This window comes from Nerophis lumbriciformis, linkage group LG07 (genome assembly GCF_033978685.3).
Source record: "Nerophis lumbriciformis linkage group LG07, RoL_Nlum_v2.1, whole genome shotgun sequence".
Lineage (NCBI taxonomy): Eukaryota > Metazoa > Chordata > Actinopteri > Syngnathiformes > Syngnathidae > Nerophis > Nerophis lumbriciformis.
Genome location: NC_084554.2, coordinates 3,507,501 through 3,525,000, shown reverse-complemented (window position 1 = coordinate 3,525,000; position 17,500 = coordinate 3,507,501). Strand labels below are relative to the sequence as shown.

The 17,500-nt window shown below is 41.5% G+C and overlaps 1 protein-coding gene across 1 annotated transcript in view; it reads left to right on the top strand.

Annotated features, from left to right (window-relative positions):
- The window catches only part of odad2 (outer dynein arm docking complex subunit 2), a 250,447-nt gene that overhangs the window by 89,185 nt on the left and 143,762 nt on the right, over positions 1–17,500 (top strand). Inside the window, exons 11-15 of the mRNA XM_061965922.2 lie at positions 6,661–6,807; positions 6,986–7,195; positions 15,204–15,437; positions 15,500–15,610; positions 17,315–17,469. Of these exons, the coding sequence (XP_061821906.1) occupies positions 6,661–6,807; positions 6,986–7,195; positions 15,204–15,437; positions 15,500–15,610; positions 17,315–17,469 (857 nt within the window). The remainder of the gene's footprint in view (positions 1–6,660; positions 6,808–6,985; positions 7,196–15,203; positions 15,438–15,499; positions 15,611–17,314; positions 17,470–17,500) is intronic.

Below are 17,500 nucleotides of genomic sequence, written 5' to 3'. Positions count from 1 at the left end.
CATAAGTTGGTGTATTACCTGATTCTGATGACTTGCATTGATTGTAATCAGACAGTAGTGATGATAACATCCACGTTTTCAAATGGAGGAGAAAAAAAGTTCCTCCTTTCTGTCTAAACCACATGAAAGTGGTTGGTTTTTGGCATCTTATTTGTCCAGCTTCCATATTCCTTTTTATACACTTTACAAGAAATACATTGGCGTCAAACTCCGTAGCTTGCTAGCTTGTTTGCGCTGGCTTTCGGAGACTCTTATTTTGAAAGCGCAGGCGCGATGGAGCGGCACTTTTATTGTGAAGACAGGAACTGTGCAGTCAGTCTTTAGGCTTTTGACGGGAAGTACGGTTGAAATAAAAAAGGGTCTTTTTTCCTTCACACTTTTGATTGATTGATTGGAACTTTTATTAGTAGATTGCACAGTACAGTACATATTCCGTACAATTAACCACTAAATGGTAACACCCCAATAAGTTTTTCAACTTGTTTAAGTCAGGTCATGTGACCACCTTGCTCTGTTTGATTGGTCCAACGTCACCAGTGACTGCATCTGATTGGTGGAACGGAGTGAACGTCACCAGTGACTGTATTTGTTGAAACGCAGGCACTATGAAGGTCTGTCTGACAGACCAAAACAAACAAAGCGTGCATTAACAGATCGATAAAAATTAGTAGCGAGTAGCGAGCTGAATGTAGATAAAAGTAGCGGAGTAAAAGTAGCGTTTCTTCTCCATAAATATACTCAAGTAAAAGTAAAAGTATGTTGCATTAAAACTACTCTTAGAAGTACAATTTATCCCAAAAGTTACTCAAGTAGATGTAACGGAGTAAATGTAGCGCGTTACTACCCACCTCTGGTTACAACAGGTATTAACCAGCTAAGAAGAGGTCATTAGCAAGTAGATTAATAAACAGAGAGAGGATAATATCCTGTATTTGGAGCGGTACAGTGTGAGGGGAGTACAACAAAAATAAGTACAGGGTTTAACCACATATGTTCTATTTTAAGTCACTGGAATATTTGATTTATTCCTCATATCACTTTTTAAGCCCACTTAGGGTTTAGTTACAGCGCTCCTGTTTGCTTGGGTACAACTGTAAAACAAAATGAGTGTGTTTAGTGTCTGTCAAAACACATTACTCATTTGAAATGCCAACTCCATATTCATTCTGAGGGTTCCAATGCTAATAGTGTTCTTTCTTTGGGGCAGTGCCCAATGGCTTCTGGTCCTGGCACTGTGGACAGAGCCTGGCCGCTTCTTAGAAAATGATTTTGTTTCCATCACTACCACCACCAAGCTGAATAACTAGGCTTTGGTGTTGAAACAGATAATAGAGGTACAGTGAAACCTAGATTTACGGACTTGATTGGTTCCTGAACAGGGTTCGAATGTAATGTAAGCATTAATAAAGGGTTCCAGCCTTGACAAAAATCCATATTTCAGTAAAGCACTACAAGTACTGAGTATCAAACATTACAAGGATGAATCAATATTTTATTTAAATGTTCTATTCAAAAGCCAAAACAAGAACTAGCTGAACTGTCCTTATTTTCAGCCACCCTGCCGACACGCACACATTGTCACTAGCTGTGTGGTGCATTCACAGTTTGATATCACAAAACTCCAGCGAAGTTGTTATAGTGATTAGGAATATTAAAAAAAATCTACTTCAACTGAATCTTCTTGCTGCGCAGTGGAAGGGAGGGGGCAAGGGGAGGGCAGTGTCGACGAAGCTGTGGATACTTCCTGAATGTTTCAAACCACACGTTGTTCGTAATTGTTTTCTTTGGAGTTTAGCATATTGGGCTGGCAAAACTCGACTGTAAAAATGCTAACAACACTTAACAAGCACAGAAATTAGCAATCAGCACATTAGCTAACAATGGTCAGAGCCTGGCCACATTTTAGACAATAATTTTGTTTCCATCACTACCACCGCCAAGCTGAATAACTAGGCTTTGGTATTGAAGCAAATAATAGAGGTACAGTGAAACCTAGATTTACGGAACAGGGTTCGTAAATAGAAAAGTTATTTTATTGAAGCAAATTTCTCCATGAGAATGTAATGTACGCATTAATAGTGGACTCCAGCCTCGACAAAAGTCCATATTTTAGTAAAGCACTATAAGTACTGAGTATCGAACATTACAAGGATGAATCAATGTTGTATTTACCGTATTTTTCGGAGTATAAGTCGCTCCGGAGTATAAGTTGCACCGACCGAAAATGCATAATAAAGAAGGGAAAAAACATATACAGTGGGGCAAAAAAGTATTTAGTCAGCCACCGATTGTGCAAGTTCTCCCACTTAAAATGATGACAGAGGTCTGTAATTTTCATCATAGGTACACTTCAACTGTGAGAGACAAAATGTGAAAAAAAATTCAGGACATTGTAGGAATTTTAAAGAATTTATTTGTAAGTTATGGTGGAAAATAAGTATTTGGTCACTTCAAACAAGGAAGATCTCTGGCTCTCACAGACCTGTAACTTCTTCTTTAAGCTCTTCTGTCCTCCACTCGTTACCTGTATTAATTAATAAACCTGTTTGAACTCGTTATCTGTATGAAAGACACCTGTCCACAGCCTCAAACAGTCAGACTCCAAACTCCACTATGGCCAAGACCAAAGAGCTGTCGAAGGACACCAGGAAAATAATTGTAGACCTGCACCAGACTGTGAAGAGTGAATCTACAATAGGCAAGCAGCTTGGTGTGAAAAAATCAACTGTGGGAGCAATTATCAGAAAATGGAGGACATACAAGACCACTGATAATCTCCCTCGATCTGGGGCTCCACGCAAGATCTCATCCCGTGGGGTCAAAATGATCATGAGAACGGTGAGCAAAAATCCCAGAACCACACGGGGGGACCCGGTGAATGACCTGCAGAGAGCTGGGACCAAAGTAACAAAGGTTACCATCAGTAACACACTACGCCGACAGGGAATCAAATCCTGCAGTGCCAGACGTGTCCCCCTGCTTAAGCCAGCCCGTCCGAAGTTTGCCAGAGAGCACATGGATGATACAGCAGAGGGTTGGGAGAATGTCATGTGGTCAGATGAAACCAAAATAGAACTTTTTGGTATAAACTCAACTCGTCGTGTTTGGAGGAAGAAGAATACTGAGTTGCATCCCAAGAACACCATACCTACTGTGAAGCATGGGGGTGAAAACATGATTTGGGGTTGTTTTTCTGCTAAGGGGACAGGCCAACTGATCCGTGTTAAGGAAAGGATGAATGGGGCCATGTATCGTGAGATTTTGAGCCAAAACCTCCTTCCATCAGTGAGAGCTTTGAAGATGAAACGTGGCTGGGTCTTCCAGCATGACAATGATCCCAAACACACCGCCCGGGCAACGAAGGAGTGGCTCCGTAAGAAGCATTTGAAAGTCCTGGAGTGGCCTAGCCAGTCTCCAGACCTCAACCCCATAGAAAATCTGTGGAGGGAGTTGAAAGTCCGTGTTGCTCGGCGACAGCCCCAAAACATCACTGCTCTCGAGAAGATCTGCATGGAGGAATGGGCCAAAATACCAGCTACTGTGTGTGCAAACCTGGTAAAGACCTATAGTAATCGTTTGACCTCTGTTATTGCCAACAAAGGTTATATTACAAAGTATTGAGTTGAATTTTTGTTCTTGACCAAATACTTATTTTCCACCATAATTTACAAATAAATTCTTTAAAAATCCTACAATGTGAATTCCTGGATTTTTTTTTTCACATTTTGTCTCTCACAGTTGAAGTGTACCTATGATGAAAATTACAGACCTCTGTCATCATTTTAAGTGGGAGAACTTTTCACAATTGGTGGCTGACTAAATACTTTTTTGCCCCACTGTATAAGTCGCACTGGAGTATAAGTCACATTTTTTGGGGAAATGTATTTGATAAAAGCCAACACCAAGAATAGACATTTGAAAGGCAATTTAAAATAAATAAAGAATAGTGAACACCAGGCTGAATAAGTGTACGTTATATGAGGCATAAATAACCAACTGGTATGTTAACGTAACATATTATGGTAAGAGTCATTCAAATAACTATAACATATAGAACATGCTATACAATCTGTCACTCCTAATCGCTAAATCCCATGAAATCTTATACGTCTAGTCTCTTACATGAATGAGATAAATAATATTATTTCATATTTTACGGTAATGTGTTAATAATTTCACACATAAGTCGCTCCTGAATATAAGTCGCACCCCCGGCCAAACTATGAAAAAAAACTGTGACTTATAGTCTTAAAAATACGGTAAATGTTCTATTCAAAAGCCAAAACAACAACTAGCTGAACTGTCCTTATTTGTAGCCACCCTGCCGACACACGCACACATTGTCACTAGCTGTGTGGTGCACTGACATCACGAAACCCCTTAACTTTTCCAGCCAAGTCGTTACAGTGATTAGGAATATAAAAAAAATCAACTTTACCTCAATCTTCTTGCTGCGCAGTGGAAGGGAGGGGGCAAAGGGAGGGCAGTGTCGATGAAGTTGTGGATACTTCCTGAATGTTTCAGACTACACATCGTTCGCAATTGTTTTCTGTTGGAGGTTTGCATATTCTGCTGGCAAAACTCGACTGTAAAAAGGCTAACAACACTGAACAAGCACACAAAGTAGCAATCAGCACATTAGCCAACGACTGCACCGCTCGGTTGACTGAATGAGCAGAGATAAATGTAAATGATAATGACAGAATGGGTGGATGAAACGTTAGTTCGCAGACAAGGTTGGTACAACAGAGCTTATTTCTATTCAGCCTGTGGTTCGGAAATCCTATAATGAGATGTTGGTTAATCAAGGTTGCACTGTATTTAGAACATCCATCCATCCATCCATCCATCTTCTTCCGCTTATCCGAGGTCGGGTCGCGGGGGCAGCAGCCTAAGCAGGGAAGCCCAGACTTCCCTCTCCCCAGCCACTTCGTCCAGCTCTTCCTGTGGGACCCCGAGGCGTTCCCAGGCCAGCCGGGAGACATAGTCTTCCCAACGTGTCCTGGGTCTTCCCCGCGGCCTCCTACCGGTCGGACGTGCCCTAAACACCTCCCTAGGGAGGCGTTCGGGTGGCATCCTGACCAGATGCCCGAACCACCTCATCTGGCTCCTCTCGATGCGGAGGAGCAGCGGCTTTACTTTGAGCTCCTCCCGGATGGCAGAGCTTCTCACCCTATCTCTAAGGGAGAGCCCCGCCACCCGGCGGAGGAAACTCATTTCGGCCGCTTGTACCCGTGATCTTGTCCTTTCGGTCATGACCCAAAGCTCATGACCATAGGTGAGGATGGGAACGTAGATCGACCGGTAAATTGAGAGCTTTGCCTTCCGGCTCAGCTCCTTCTTAGCCACAACGGATCGATACAGCGTCCGCATTACTGAAAACGCTGCACCGATCCGCCTGTCGATCTCACGATCCACTCTTCCCTCACTCGTGAACAAGACTCCGAGGTACTTGAACTCCTCCACTTGGGGCAAGATCTCCTCCCCAACCCGGAGATGGCACTCCATCCTTTTCCGGGCGAGAACCATGGACTCGGACTTGGAGGTGCTGATTCTCATCCCAGTCGCTTCACACTCAGCTGCGAACCGATCCAGTGAGAGCTGAAGATTCTGGCCAGATGAAGCCATCAGGACCACATCATCTGCAAAAAGCAGAGACCTAATCCTGCAGCCACCAAACCAGATCCCCTTAACGCCTTGACTGCGCCTAGAAATTCTGTCCATAAAAGTTATGAACAGAATGGGTGACAAAGGGCAGCCTTGGCGGAGTCCAACCCTCACTGGAAACGTGTCCGACTTACTACCGGCAATGCGGACCAAGCTCTGGCACTGATCATACAGTTAGAACATAACAAAAGCTAATACAAAACCCAAAAGCAGTGAAGTTGTCACGTTGTGTAATTTGTAAATAAAAACAGAATACAATGATTTGCAAATCCTTCTCAACTTATATTCAATTGAATAGACTGCAAAGACAAGATACTTAATGTTCGAACTGACAGTGGTTTTCTGAAGTGTTCCTGAGCCCATGTGGTGATACCCTTTACACACTAATGTCACTTTTTGATGCAGTACCGCCTGAGGGATCCAAGGTCACGGGCTAGCCGCTTACGTGCAGTGGATTTCTCCGGATTCTCTGAACCTTTTGATGATATTACGGAGCGTAGATGGTGAAATCCCTAAATTCCTTGAAATAGCTCGTTGAGAAATTATGTTCTTAAGCTGTCCGACTATTTGCTGACGCATTTGTTGACAAAGTGGTGACCCTCGGCCCATCCTTGTTTGTGAATGACTGAGCATTTCATGGAAGCTGCTTTTATACCCAATCATGGCACCCACCTGTTCTTAATTAGCCTGTTCACCTGTGGGATGTTCCAAATAAGTCTTTGATGAGCATTCCTCAACTTTATCAGTATTTATTGCCACTTGTGCCATCTGTTTTGAAACATGTTGCAGGCATCAAATTCCAAATGAGCTAATATTTGCAAGAAAATAACAGTTTCTCAGTTCGAATGTTAAGGATTTGCAAATCATTGTATTCTCTTTTTATTTACCATTTACACAACGTGACAACTTCACTGGTTTTGTAAATAAAGGGGAATTTGGTCTCTTTGTTTCTTCAGTCTGTCTATCTGTGTGTGATTGGCATTATACTTCCAGGCTGGCGACCAAACGGCCACTCTGCTGACTCTGTACGCCCTGATGGACTATGACCTGAAGCAAGAGACGTACCATCTGGCCATTCAAGACTCTGGTGGCCTCAAAGTCCTGACTAACATTCTGCATTTGGAAGAAGTCAATCTCCAAGTAAGCCAAAAAGGATCCACAGACACGATCTCGGCCAATTTGTGTTTTGTATAGACAATCTAAAGTGCTTGGCAGAGTGCCTAGCTGTGAAGCTGAACAGTGTGGTCTTATACAAACTTTTTATGGAAACAAATACATATTACCTTCAAACTGTCAAATGTATTTGCTATTTGATTAGCTCGGATCTCTGGGAATTCTGAGAGAGATCAGCCTCAACCCGCAAACCCGCCGGGCCATTGTTGACAACGGTGGACTGCGGAGCATCGTCAACGCCCTGGACTCGCGAAACAAAGACGTAAAGGCCTTGGCTGCGGAGACTATTGCAAACTTGACCAGCTTCCGCCGGGCGAGGAGGACTGTCAGGCGGTACAACGGTATTAGTAAACTTGTGAGTATTGTTCATGCAGTAGGAAAACCTTATTTTTGGATGTTTTGACTAGAGAAGAAATCAGAAATGCATTCACAAACACACAAAAGATAGTGGTTCGTTTCAAGTGCTGAGGCCAATCAGATAGAATGTCTCCTTACATCCTCTGACCTGCATTCATGTTTGTTGACCAAGCGCCCGGTGATTAAAGACCACACCGTTGTATATTTTCCTCAGACCTGAAATCAGATGTTCTAATGTGCGAGTCACCCAGAAGGGCCAGATTAATTTCACGCTATGGTACGAGACCACCTTTGAACCAGGCACTGATAGCCCTGCCTGCTCTCTGCCTCGTTAGTCCACTACTCCCCATTCAAACGGCTTTTTGGGTTTCACAAGGTTTTCAGCATCTCAATAGAAGTCTGCTCCGTCCGCATGTTTTTTTTTTTGTTTTTTTTTTAAGAATGTATTAATCAATCCAACAAAACAATACACAACAATGCCATAATAATGCAATCCAAAACCAAACCCGACCCAGCAACATTCAGAATAGCAATAAACGGACAAATTGAGAGGAGACACAAACATGACACAGAACAATCTAAAAGTAGTGAAACAAAAATGATTAAAGCTGCAGGCAGCATTGGTCGGGCCCGCATATTTGGCAGGTGCTAGTCCTAAATGTCCCAATACTTTTGTCCAGTGATAGTCATAAGTGTCCCAATACTTTTGTCTACTTTTAGTCTGAAGTGTCCCAATACTTTTGTCTAGTGTACCTACCTTGTCTGCATTGTGTGGGCACGTTGGTGCTTCCTGCTTTTAAGCAGCCATCTTAAAAAAACAGCAGCGCAGCAGCATCAGCGCAGCGGGTCTTTGAAGGGTCATAAAATCAAAACCGGAGCAGTTAGAAAAAAAGCGCTTCTGTCATTGTAATCACAAGGTTTCAATCTCTCCCCTGTGTTAGTTTGAAGCCGAAACGACAAACGCGCTCAGAGGAGATAGTTTTTGAAGGAAGGTGACCGGTTTTTACAAAAAATTTGTTTTGAAGGGGGAATAGCAAACTTCCTGTTTTTGAAGGAAGGTGACCGGTTTTTACAAAAAATTTGTTTTGAAGGGGGAATAGCAAACTTCCTGATTTGCTGGGGGTTGTCAATTTATGAAATGTAGGTCTAAGTGAGACCTACATAGAGGTTTTTGTTTCATGTCTCTCCGACCTTCCCAGTGGGAGTTACAGGCAGTTTTGTCATTTTTTTCTTCCGAGGAGCAGTTTTTTTGCGTTTTATTAAAAAATTGCAGTAGAGCGCAATTTTGAGATTTGGGGTTAGGTTTTTTTTTAGATCGCAATGTTTGCCAGTCCTGATGTCTGCGTTCAGTTTGGTGAGTTTTGAAGCATGTTAAGGGGGTCAAAATACAGCTCAAAGAGGCAAAAGTGACTGTTTTTAGTACTTTTTTGTCTTGAAGGGGGAATTGCCAACTTCTTGTTGATTTTAGCCCGAGGATGTTCAATTATGAGAACTAGGTGTAAGTCAGACCTACATAGAGGATTTTGTTTCATGTTTTTCCGACCTTCCTAGTGGGAGTTACAGGCAGTCTAGTTTTATTTTTTTCCTAGGGGGCGCTAGAGCGCAATTTTGATTTTTGCGGTTCGTTTTTTTTTATTAAAAGACAATTTTCGCAGGTCCTGATGTGTGGGTCAAATATGGTGAGTTTTGAAGCATGTTAAGTGGGTCAAATTAGTGCTCAAAGAGGCGGCGGAAGAATAATAATAAAGAGTAATAAAACCTTACAAATTCAATAGGTCCTTATGTCCCATTGCATAAGGACTCCCTGGGAGTCCTTATGCAATGGGCCATGCGGGCCCTAATAATAATAAAACCTTAGAAATTCAATAGGTCCTTATGTCCCATTGCATAAAGACTCCCTTTGGGAGTCCTTATACAATGGGCCATGCGGGCCCTAAATATTATCAACAACAGTATCAATATTAGTAACAAGTTCAACATATCAGTAATTAAGAATCCCTCATTGACATTATCATTACAGACATTAATAAAAAAAATAAAAAATTAAAGGCCTACTGAAATGACATTTTTTTATTTAAACGGGGACAGCAGATCCATTCTATGTGTCATACTTGATTATTTCGCGATATTGCCATATTTTTGCTGAAAGGATTTACCGTATTTTCCGCACTATTAGCCGCACCTAAAAACCACAAATTTACTCAAAAGCTGACAGTGCGGCTTATAACCCGGTGCGCTTTATATATGGATTAATATTAAGATTCATTTTCATAAAGTTTAGGTCTCGCAACTACGGTAAACAGCCGCCATCTTTTTTCCCCGTAGAAGCGGAAGCGCTTCTTCTTCTACGCAAGCAACCGCCAAGGTAAGCACCCGCCCCCATAGAACAGGAAGCGCTTCTTCTACTGTAAGCAACCACCCGCCCCCGTAGAAGAAGAAGAAGCGCGCGGATATTACGTTTCATTTCCTTTGTGTGTTTACATCTGTAAAGACCACAAAATGGCTCCTACTAAGCGACAGGTTTCCGGTTCATGAAAAGACGCAATCTCTCCATCCGCACACGGACTACTATTTCACAGCAACTGCCTAAAGACTTTCAAGAAAAGCTGGCTACTTTCCGTGCATATTGTAAAAACAAGATAGCTGAAAAAAAGATCCGGCCAGAGAACATTATCAACATGGACGAGGTTCCACTGACTTTTGATATTCCTGTGAACCGCACTGTGGATACAACGGGAGCACGTACGGTGAATATTCGCACCACAGGGAATGAGAAGTCATCCTTCACTGTGGTTCTAGCTTGCCATGCTAATGGCCAGAAACTTCCACCCATGGTGATATTCAAAAGGAAGACCTTGCCAAAAGAGACCTTTCCAGCCGGCGTCATCATAAAAGCTAACTCGAAGGGATGGATGGATGAAGAAAAGATGAGCGAGTGGTTAAGGGAAGTTTACGCGAAGAGGCCGGGTGGCTTTTTTCACGCAGCTCCGTCCATGTTGATATACGACTCCATGCGCGCCCACATCACGCTGGTTTTTAATATATTATTAAAGTTTGACTGACCTATCTGACTGTTTTTTTGACATTCCCTTTAGCGCAGTTAGATGCGGCTTACAACACGGGGCGGCTTATAGGTGGACAAAGTTTTGAAATATGCCGTTCATTAAAGGCGCGGCTTATAACCCAGGGCGGCTTATGGTGCGGAAAATACGGTAGTATAGAACAACGACGATAAAGTTCGCAACTTTTGGTCGCTGATAAAAAAAAGCCTTACCTGTACCGGAAGTAGCGTGACGTCACAAGTTGAAAGTCTCCTCACATTTCCCCATTGTTTACACCAGCAGCGAGAGCGATTGGGACCGAGAAAGCGACGATTACCCCATTAATTTGAGCCAGGATGAAAGATTTGTGGATGAGGAAAGTGAGAGTGAAGTATTAGAGTGCAGTGCAGGACGCATCTTTTTTCGCTCTGACCGTAACTTAGGTACAAGGGCTCATTGGATTCCACACTCTCTCCTTTTTCTATTGTGGATCACGGATTTGTATTTTAAACCACCTGGGATACTATATCCTCTTGAAAATGAGAGTGGAGAACGCGAAATGGACATTCACAGTGACTTTTATCTCCACGACAATACATCGGTGAAGCACTTTAGCTACGGAGCTAACGTGATAGCATCGGGCTTAACTGCAGATAGAAACTAAATAAATAAACCCCTGACTGGAAGGATAGACAGAAAATCAACAATACTATTAAACCATGGACCTGTAACTAATGCTTTCCAGCCTGGCGAAGCTTAACAATGCTGTTGCTAACGACACCATTGAATCTAACTTAGCTACGGGACTTGACAGAGCTATGATAAAAACATTAGCTCTCCACTTACGCCAACCCTCATCTGCTCATCAACACCGAAGCTCACCTGCGTTCTAGCGATCGACGGAGCGACGAAGGACTTCACCCGATCATCGATGCGGTCGGCGGCTAGCGTCGGGTAGCGCGTCTGCTATCCAAGTCAAAGTCCTCCTGGTTGTGTTGCTGTAGCCAGACGCTAATACACCGATCGCATCTACAGCTTTCTTCTTTGCTGTCTCCATTGTTCATTAAACAAATTGCGAAAGATTCACCAACACAGATGTCCAGAATACTGTGGAATTTTGCGATGAAAACGGAGCTTTTTGTATTGGATACAATGGCGTCCCAATACTTCCGTTTCAACCATCGACGTCACGCGCATACGTCATCATACCTAGACGTTTTCAACCGGAAGTTTCGCAGGAAATTTAAAATTGCACTTTATAAGTTAACCCGGCCGTATTGGCATGTGTTGCAATGTTAAGATTTCATCATTGATATATAAACTTATCAGACTGCGTGGTCGGTAGTAGTGGCTTTCAGTAGGCCTTTAACAATAGTGTGACAGTGGCTTACACTTGCATCACATCTCATAAACTTGACAACACACTGTGTACAATATTGTCCACAAAGACTATGTAAAGATGGGTGAAAATATGTCAACACGGCTAGATATATCCTGTGGTGTACCCCAGGGGTCAATACTGGGACCAAGATTGTTCAATCTTTATATAAACGACATTTGTAAGGTTACGAAGGACTTAAAGTTGGTTTTATTTGCAGACGACACAACTGCTTTCTGTTCAGGAGAGAGCACACAGAAGATAATACAAATAATAACAGAAGAAATGAACAAATTAAAAAGATGGTTTGACAAAAACAGACTATCTTTGAATCTCAGTAAAACTAAAATAATGCTATTTGGTAATAGTAGAAAAGAGCATCATACACAAATACAAATAGACGAAGTAGACATAGAAAGGGTAAAAGAAACTAGATTTTTGGGAGTATTAATAGATGATCAAATGAACTGGAAATCTCATATACAAAACATACAACATAAGGTGGCAAAAAACATTTCAATAATGAATAAAGCAAAATATGTCCTGGGCCAAAAATCACTACATATTCTCTACTGCTCGCTAGTGTTACCATATCTGAGTTATTGTGCAGAAATATGGGGAAATAACTACAAATGTGCGCTACATTCGCTAACCGTGTTACAAAAAAGATCAGTTAGAATAATACATAATGTTGGATATAGAGAACACACAAACCCTTTATTTATTGAGTCAGAAATATTAAAGTTCGGTGATTTGGTAAAATTGCAAAGAGCTAAAATGATGTACAATGCAAACTATAACCTGCTACCAAAGAATGTACAACAATTCTTCTCAACTAAAGAGGAGAAATATAACCTTAGAGGAAAAAATAATTTAAAACATTTATATGCACGTACAACACTTAGAACTTTTAGCATATCAGTATGTGGAATTAAATGATGGAATGGATGAAGTAAAGAAGTTAAAAATTGTACTGATATGATCCACTTTAAGAGGTTGTTCAAAATAATAGTGCTTACAGAGTACAAAAAAGAAGAATTATGAGAAATACTTTCAACCTTATTGAAAATAAGATATTCTTCATCTCAGTATGTTAATAATGACTGAATTAATTAATTAATTACATATTACAAAACTGTTGTATACTAATTCATAGATGTTATTTTATTATATAAAAAGGTCAGTAAATGATTCTATATATTTGTAAATGCTTGAAGTGGGAAAGGGGTAGGATTAAATAAGCTTTGCTTCTTCCTACTCCTTTTCGGGCATGATGTAAAATGAAATGATATGAAATTGTGTGATGTATTATGATGTAAGTGTGTTCATGTTCCAAATAAACTAAAGAAAGAAAGAAAGAAAGATAGAATAAGTATTTTTGGTTCATTTAATAGTTAAAACAAATTTAAATAATGGATCCCATATTCCAATATATGACTCATTATCTAAACTAAATGCAGTTTTTTCTACTGATATCATGTGTGTACCAGTCAGAATGTGTTGGACTATCAACATCTATCCATTTTTTTAATATTACCCTTTTTGTTATGATGCATATTGAAAGAAATGCATTTTTACTCTTTGATGACACGTTACTGAATTGATGGAGATCCCCAAGATTACAAGTTTGCAGTGTCATGGGGATGTTTATATTAAAGAATGTGATTGCTTCTTTTGTTATTTTCAACCATAATCTTTTTTTATTCTCTGACATTCCCCACAATAAATGAACAGGAGTTGCCTCGGCTGCCCGACACTTCATACATAACTTGCTATCTACTACACCAATTTTAAACAGCTGAGAAGATGTCAAATACAATCTAGTCAAGATCTTAAATTGAGTCAGTTTATCTTTAATGCTTCTAAAGGGCTTATTGGCATTTTTCCAAATATCATTCCATGATATGTCTCTTTCATCTAAAATGTTTACATCCATCATCCATTTCCGAACACATGCATCACTTGCATTTCTAGTGTGTTCATTTATTATTCCATTAAATAGTTTAATTAATTTCTTAATTGTATCTTGATTAAAAAGTGCATCTTCCAGTTCATGGCTATTTAAAGACATACTTTCAGAGCATATGCATTTATTTACAGTGTGTTTTAAAGAGATAAAATTTAAAAAATGATTTCTGGGTACATTATATTGATCAACTAAATCATTGAACGGTTTAAGAGTTTTTATTAATAATATGATGATACCTCTGTCTTTCCATGTTGTCCATTTAACCACATTTTTATTAATTAGGGCCCGCATGGCCCATTGTATAAGGACTCCCAAAGGGAGTCCTTATGCAATGGGACATAAGGACCTATTGAATTTCTAAGGTTTTATTATTATTATTATACCGGCCGCCTCTTTGAGCTGCAATTTGACCCACTTAACATGCTTCAAAACTCACCATATTTGACCCACACGTCAGGACCTGCGAAAATTGCCTTTTGATAAAAAAACCGAACAGCAAAACTCAAAATTGCGCTCTAGCGCCCCCTAGGAAAAAAAAAACCTAGACTGCCTGTAACTCCCACTAGGAAGGTCGGAGAGACATGAAACAAAAACCTCTATGTAGGTCTGACTTAGACCTAGTTCTCATAATTGTATATCCTCGGGCAAAAATCAACAGGAAGTTGGCTATTCCCCCTTCAAGACAAAAAAGTACTAAAAACAGTCACTTTTGCCTCTTTGAGCTGTAATTTGACCCCCTTAACATGCTTCAAAACTCACCAAACTGAACACACACATCAGGACTGGCTAAAACTGTGATCTAATGAAAAAACCTCCTAACCCCAAATCTAAAAATTGTGCTCTACCGCAATTTTTTTATAAAACGCAGAAAAAACTGCTTCTCGGAAGAAAAAAAATGACAAAACTGCCTGTAACTCCCACTGGGAATGTCGGAGAGACATGAAACAAAAACCTCTATGTAGGTCTCACTTAGACCTACATTTCATAGATTGACAACCCTCAGCAAAAATCAACAGGAAGTTTGCTATTCCCTCTTCAAAACAAATTTTTTGTAAAAACCGGTCACCTTCCTTCAAAAACTATCTCCTCTGAGCGCGTTTGTCGTTTCGCCTTCAAACTAACACAGGAGAGAGATTGAACCCTTGTGATTACAATGACAGAAGCGCTTTTTTTCCTAACTGCTCCGGTTTTGATTTTATGACCCTTCAAAGACCCGCTGCGCTGCTGTTTTTTTTAAGATGGCTGCTTAAAAGCAGGAAGCACCAACGTGCCCACACAATGCAGACAAGGTAGGTACACTAGACAAAAGTCTTGGGACACTTCAGACTAAAAGTAGACAAAAGTATTGGGACACTTATGACTATCACTGGACAAAAGTATTGGGACATTTAGGACTAGCACCTGCCAAATACGCGGGCCCGACCAATGCTGCTTGCAGCTTTAATTATGATATTAGGATTGTACCAAAGCTGTTGATTGACAGATGTCATTGAGTTGATTCCTAGTATTTTCTCACAGTTTTAGAATGTTAAAGGTGGCTTCTATTAGGCTCTGCCTCAATTCATTAGGTATTTTTTTAATATAATATAAACTGCTCCGTCCGCATGTTTGTGATCAGGTGAAGCTGCTGGACTGCAACGCTGATTTGGCCAACGTGGACCCAAAGCAGGAGAAGGACGTTGAGGTCGCCCGCTTTGGCGTTATAGCCCTCTGGAGCTGCAGCAAGAGTCCCAAAAACCAAGAAGCCATCCATAAGGCGGGGGGCATCCCTCTGCTGGGACGCTTGCTCAAGTCTCCGCAAATGAACATGCTCATCCCCGTGGTGGGCATCCTGCAGAACTGTGCCACGGAGGTGAACATAATGGCTGTTTACAATTCCAACTTCAAGATGGTCCATGAATTGTTGTGTTACAGGAAAGTTGCCAGGATGCTATTCAGACTGAAGGCATCGTCAAGGATTTGGTCCAACACCTGGGCAATGACAACGATGCACTCCGGATTCATTGTGCCAATGTTATCTTCAAGGTAAAATTATTTCCACCTAATTATCCTCTTCTACTGTGGTCGTATGAAGGGGAATTGGAAATCAAAAAACTATTTGTTTATCTGAATTAGGGCTTCTGGAGATTGGAATTCGTAAGAATAATTTTTGCCTGAGAAGTGGACATAGAAGTCTACGAACACACACCATGCTTCAATACTGATTCAAATGAGGTTGAGGCATACTTTGCGTAACAATTAGTGCTGGTGCCTCACAATGAGACCATCCTGGGTTCGATCCCCAGGCTCGGGGCCTTTCTGTGTGGAGCAGGCCTGGGCAATTATCCCAATTTTTACATACCGTATTTTCCGCACTATAAGGCGCACCGGATTATTAGCCGCACCTTCTATGAATTACATATTTCATAATTTTGTCCACCAATAAGCCGCCCCGGACTAAAAGCCGCGCCTACACTGCGCTAAAGTGAATGTCAAAAAAACGCTGCGCTAAAGTGAATGTCAAAAAAACAGTCAGATAGTTCAGTCAAACTTTAATAATATATTGAAAACCAGCGTTCTAACAACTCTGTCCCAAAATGTACGCAAATGTGCAATCACAAACATAGTAAAATTCAAAATGGTGTAGAACAATAGCAACATAATGTTGCTCGAACGTTAATGTCACAACACACAAAATAAACATAGCGCTCACCTTCTGAAGTTATTCTTCATTCGTAAATCCTTCGAATTCTTCGTCTTCGGTGTCCGAATTGAAAAGTTGGGCGAATACGGGATCCAAAATGGCCGGTTCCGTCTCGTCAAAGTCACCGGAGTCAGTGTCACTGTTGTCCAGCAGTTCTGTGAATCCTGCCTTCCGGAAAGCTCGGACCACAGTTGTGACCGAAATATCCGCCCAGGCATTTACGATCCACTGGCAGATGTTGGCGTATGTCGACCGGCGCTATCTGCCCGTCTTAGTGAAGGTGTGTTCGCCTTCGGAGCTGTGTGAAAAAAGCCACCCGGCCTCTTCGCGTAAACTTCCCTTAACCACTCGCTCATCTTTTCTTCATCCATCCATCCCTTCGAGTTAGCTTTTATGATGACGCCGGCTGGAAAGGTCTCTTTTGGATGGGTGGAAGTTAGCATGGCAAGCTAGAACCACAGTGAAGGATGACTTCTCATTCCCTGTGGAGCGAATATTCACCGTACGTGCTCCCGTTCCACAGTGCGGTTCAGTTGCTGTGAAATACGGTAGTAATCCGTGTGCGGATGGAGAGATTGCGTCTTTTTATGAACCGGATCGTTTTGTAGGAGCCATTTTGTGGTCTTTACAGATGTAAACAGGAAATGAAACGTACGGTGATATCCGCGCGTTTTTTCTTCTTCTTCCGGGGGCGGGTGAAGCGCTTCCTGTTCTATGGGGGCGGGTGAAGCGCTTCCTGTTCTATGGGGGCGAGTGCTTTCCTTGGCGGTTGCTTGCGTAGAAGAAGAAGCGCTTCCTGTTCTACCGGGAAAAAAGATGGCGGCTGTTTACCGAAGTTGCGAGACCGAAACTTTATGAAAATGAATCGTAATAAAGCGCACCGGGTTATTAGGCGCACTGTCAGCTTTTGAGAAAAATTGTGGTTTTTAGGTGCGCCTTATAGTGCGGAAAATACGGTAATAGTTTTTGGGAGAATGTCCTTTCCTTTGGTTTCCTCGTGCTAGTTGTAGCACATTTTCAATGGCCTGTCATGTTTGTCTTTGCAGTGTGCAGAGAACAAGCGAACCCGCACCTTGGTGAATGAGCACAAAGGTCTCCAAGCCCTGGTTTCACTTCTGAGCAAGACTGAAAACAAGCAGCTCATGGCTGCCTCCACAGGAGCCGTCTGGAAGTGTTCCCTCAGCTCGGACAACCTGGATGTGTAAGCCTTGTTTCTTATTTATACACACACA